Source organism: Chinchilla lanigera, unplaced genomic scaffold, assembly GCF_000276665.1.
Source record: "Chinchilla lanigera isolate Chin_1 unplaced genomic scaffold, ChiLan1.0 scaffold00171, whole genome shotgun sequence".
Taxonomy (NCBI): Eukaryota; Metazoa; Chordata; class Mammalia; order Rodentia; family Chinchillidae; genus Chinchilla; species Chinchilla lanigera.
In genome coordinates, this window is record NW_004955572.1 from 1,392,349 (window position 1) to 1,396,332 (window position 3,984).

The 3,984-nt window shown below is 41.9% G+C and overlaps 1 protein-coding gene across 1 annotated transcript; it reads right to left on the minus strand.

The window, feature by feature from the left end:
• Nucleotides 1–904: 904 nt before the first annotated feature.
• Nucleotides 905–3,030, minus strand: LOC102008677 (deoxynucleotidyltransferase terminal-interacting protein 2-like). Its single transcript, XM_013509439.1, is given in 5 exon segments — nt 905–1,248; nt 1,422–1,954; nt 1,956–2,063; nt 2,325–2,701; nt 2,704–3,030. Coding segments are annotated over 5 exon segments (1,689 nt in total).
• Nucleotides 3,031–3,984: the final 954 nt, after the last annotated feature.

Below are 3,984 nucleotides of genomic sequence, written 5' to 3' on the forward strand. Positions count from 1 at the left end.
CTGGAGAGGAAAGAAAACGGGACACCTTACCTTCTGGCCAAATTAAAATGCTATTTTTCAATCCTGTTTTGCTTGAAACACAACAATAAATGCAGGTAAGATCAATTATCCCTTTTTCTGGTGCTAAGAAAACAGCTTTCGTACACATCTTCCACCTATATCCCAAACTTGCTTGGGAAATTTATCTTTTATGGCTTCTTTCTAACTTCACTTAGTTCTTTGGTTTTCTGCTAACATGCATTTGCTCCAAGCATTCTTTCCTTTTAGATTGTGACTTGTAAACTGGAAACAAGATCTCTGTGTCCCATCTTCACCAACTCTCCGGATCTAAATTTGCAGCTAATTAGAGGGCACTGCCTCTCTACCGACTCTTCTGTACATATACACGTATACATAAAACCACACAGTAAGTTCTTTGAACGTATTAGCAGATGCTACATCTTTTAATTAAATTTCCCTTAAATAACCAAGCCCTGAAAACCTGAAAAAATGTTACTTATCTTAAAATGGTTGAAGTTCTTTTCCTCCTTAAAGTCTAAGCGAGAACGGGTTTTTTGTAGAATACTTATTTTTATTCCAAGGGCCATCTGATTGACTCCCTGTCAGTCAACTTTATTTTCAGAAATCCCTGGATAAACAGAGCCAGTTTCTATTAAACTGTCTGATGGTATTAGTCTTTAGAGCATCTTTTACAGGCCAGGCGTGGTGGTGCACGTCTATCATCCCAGCACTCAGGAGGCTCAGGCAGAGAGATGGTTGCGAGTTCGAGACCAGCCTGGCCTACAAAGTGAGCTCAAGGGCAATCTGAACTGCTTGTGAGACCCTGTCTCAAAAAGGCAAAAAACACATCTTTGACAAATGAATAAAGGGAAGATGTAAAATACTAGGATATGCTTGGTGAATATTAATTGCAAAATTTCTTCTTTCTGAATTTTTTTCCTGCTGCATGTGCTGCTTTTTCAGACATGACCTCCAAGTACTTCTCTCGGTTGTATCTTCTGAACTCAGAATCAGCCAGCACTTCTTTCAAAACAGTCCTTTTCCTTTGCTTCTTGAGAATCCATGAATGGTAGAAATCAGCTGGATTGTCAGCAATAGTTCCAATCTGGAAGAGCTTAGGGAAGCCTTCTCAGTCATTTTTCTTGTAAAACCTTTTTGGGTCCATGCTTGCTCTCATCTTCAGAGCTCTGAGATCATTTTTAAGTTCAATGGTCAATTCTAGAGCTTTCATATCAAACCAATCATCACCTGCAGTTTTTGGGGTTTTTTTTGTCTGTTTAAGACAGGGTCAATCTATGCAGTCTAGGCTGGCCTTGAGCTCACTTTGTAGCCCACGCTGGTCTTGAACTTGCAAAGACCCTCCTGCCTCAGCCTCCCGAGTGCTGAGATTGCAGGTTTGTGCCACCACGCCCAGCATTCACCTGCAGTTTCTTGTCGCTCTTTCCTACGTTTTTTCTGACGCTGATGCTTTGATTCACCATATGGTGGGACACAATCTTTTTTTTTCAAAACAGGTGTAATAACAGCTTTCTGTGGAAGCTAGTTTTTCTTTTTCTCCTTGATCTATGTTAGAGTTTTCTTTTTAGACTGAAGTTTCTCTGCATTGAAGTTAATATACACACCACCCAATACCTTGATGCTCAGACCAGGGTCTATACTATTACTCATCAACTTCCTAAGTTTAGACTTTGTGTTATTTAGTAAGTCAGCTTCATCACTATACTCGTCTTTATCTCTGTCACTGTCTGATGGTTCTTCTTCACTGTCTTCACCCTCTTTCCCTTCTTTTTCTTCCTCAGTGGTCACCTCCCTTGCCTTATCCTCCAAGTAAAAATTTGTATCAGCATTCAACTCAGGAGCAGTGTCAATTACAAAGCATTCATCGTCCTGAGACATGTTTTCTGAGTTTCCATGCAGTGATTCCTCTTGATCACTATTTTCAACAAAACACAGCGTCCTCTTCACTTTCACTGCCTTCAGACTGCTGGCTTTCATCACCGTGGAGAGCTAGTAAGACAGAATCATCTATGTCCTGAGACTGGGTGAGCGCAGGTTTGTTTAGTCTGGTATCACGTGACAGCCTCACAGTTTAGATCTGAGGACTCCGATGTGGCTTTATTATTTTGAGGGGTTGAATGCTTTTGACAGACTAACTGCTGGAGGCCAGGGTCCTGAAGTTTAGAAAGACGTTTCAACTGAGAACTTTTATCATTTTCCTTTCTCTCACCTATTACTCTGTTTTTTTCTTCATCCAAACTCTGTCTGGGATATGAATCCTCTGACTGCATAGAAATATCCATGATTCCCTTTTTGTTTTCCGGTACAAACTAGCATATTTATTATCAGCTTGTGCCTGTAATTTCCTTGGCATACTCCTGGCTGTTCTCTTATGTGTAATTCCAGGGAATGAAATGTCAGAGCACAATGAGTCAGCATCAGATACAGCTTCTGGGCGTGATCCTTGGCTTTGATCTCTTACAGACTTAGCCTTACTTCTGGTTCTTGTCATTTCTGGGGAAGGCGCAATCCTAGAAATACCCGAAGCATGAGATTCTGCTTCAGAGACAATCTCTTCAGCAACAGAGTCATTCAGTCGAGTTATCTTCTGCTTTTTTCTTACCGTGGACACTAGTGTGGGGGCAGTTACGATCTGCCTTCTCCTAGTTATTCTTAGAATAGGCTCCTGGATCTCAGACACTGAAGAACAATTGACTCTGTTGCGGAGAGCTCTCCATCAGTAGAAGGTTCAGTTATCTCTGCTAGTGAGCCTGTTGCAGTCCTGCTCTTCCTCTGTTTGGTTTTAGGAATGCTAGAGACTGAACTTCATTTCCCAGCAGTCTGTGATTCATCTGTGCTTTGGTTATCAGGTCTAGATTCCTTCTTGCTTTCTGGATGAGCCAGAATTCCATCAGCAGCAGAACTCTTCTGCTGGTGGCTGGTGGCTGGCGGCCGACGTGACTTGTAGCCTGAAAATGTGCAGGCCTGGTAACTACCATTTTCGCGGCCTTCGGATTCCCAGTCTGCAGTCATGTTCAAACTTGAATTTCATGGTTAATCCTGAGCACTAATGAGGCTGAAGCAGGAAGGCTGTACACCCAGCGCTTGGGAGGCCGAGGCAGGAAGGATTACTGCAGGTTTGTGGGGGTTTTTTTGTTTTTTTTTTGGTCTTTTTGAGACAGGGTCTTGCTATGCAGTTCAGGCTGGCCTTGAGCTCACTTTGTAGCCCAGGCTGGTCTCGAACTCGCAACGATTCTCCTGCTCAGCCTCCTGAGTGCTGGGATTACAGGCGTGTGTCCCCACACCAGGCTATTACTGCAAGTTTGAGGCCAGCCTGACCACCATAATAAAACTTTCTCTCTTTTTTTGTTTTGTTTTTCCTTTGTTTTCCTTTGTTTTGTTTTGTTTTGTTTTTTGGTACCAGGACCTTGCACTTCCTGGGCAGGCACTTGTGCCACTGAGCTATACCCCCGTCCTTTTTTTTCCTTTTTGAGACAGGGTCTCACTACGCAGTTCAGGCTGACCTTGGACTCACTTTGTCGCCCAGGCTGGCCTCAGACTTGCTGTGATCCTCCTGCCTCAGCCTCCCAAGTGCTGAAGTTACAGGCGTAAAGCACCACACCTGGTTTAAAACAAAAACAAAAAAAAAACCTCGGGAGGCTGAGGATTGCTGTGTGTTCCAGTTTATGTAGCAAGAGCGTGTCTCAGAAAACAAAGAAAAATCCTGCATTATTGGTTTGTTGAAAGGAACAGTTGGTGCTTAATTGTTTTATCGATCTTCCATGACTATGTCTGGTGATCTGAGCAACTACTTTGTAGATAACAATATGTAATATAGCAATGTTAATTTCCTATCATCTTGTTTTGAAATTCTGTATCATTTTTATTGTTTTTTGTTGTTTTGTTTTTGACTTTGTGGGGATTTTTGTTTTTTCTCTTTAAAATAAAATTTTTAAAAAACCCTGCAAATATATATATAATATGTTA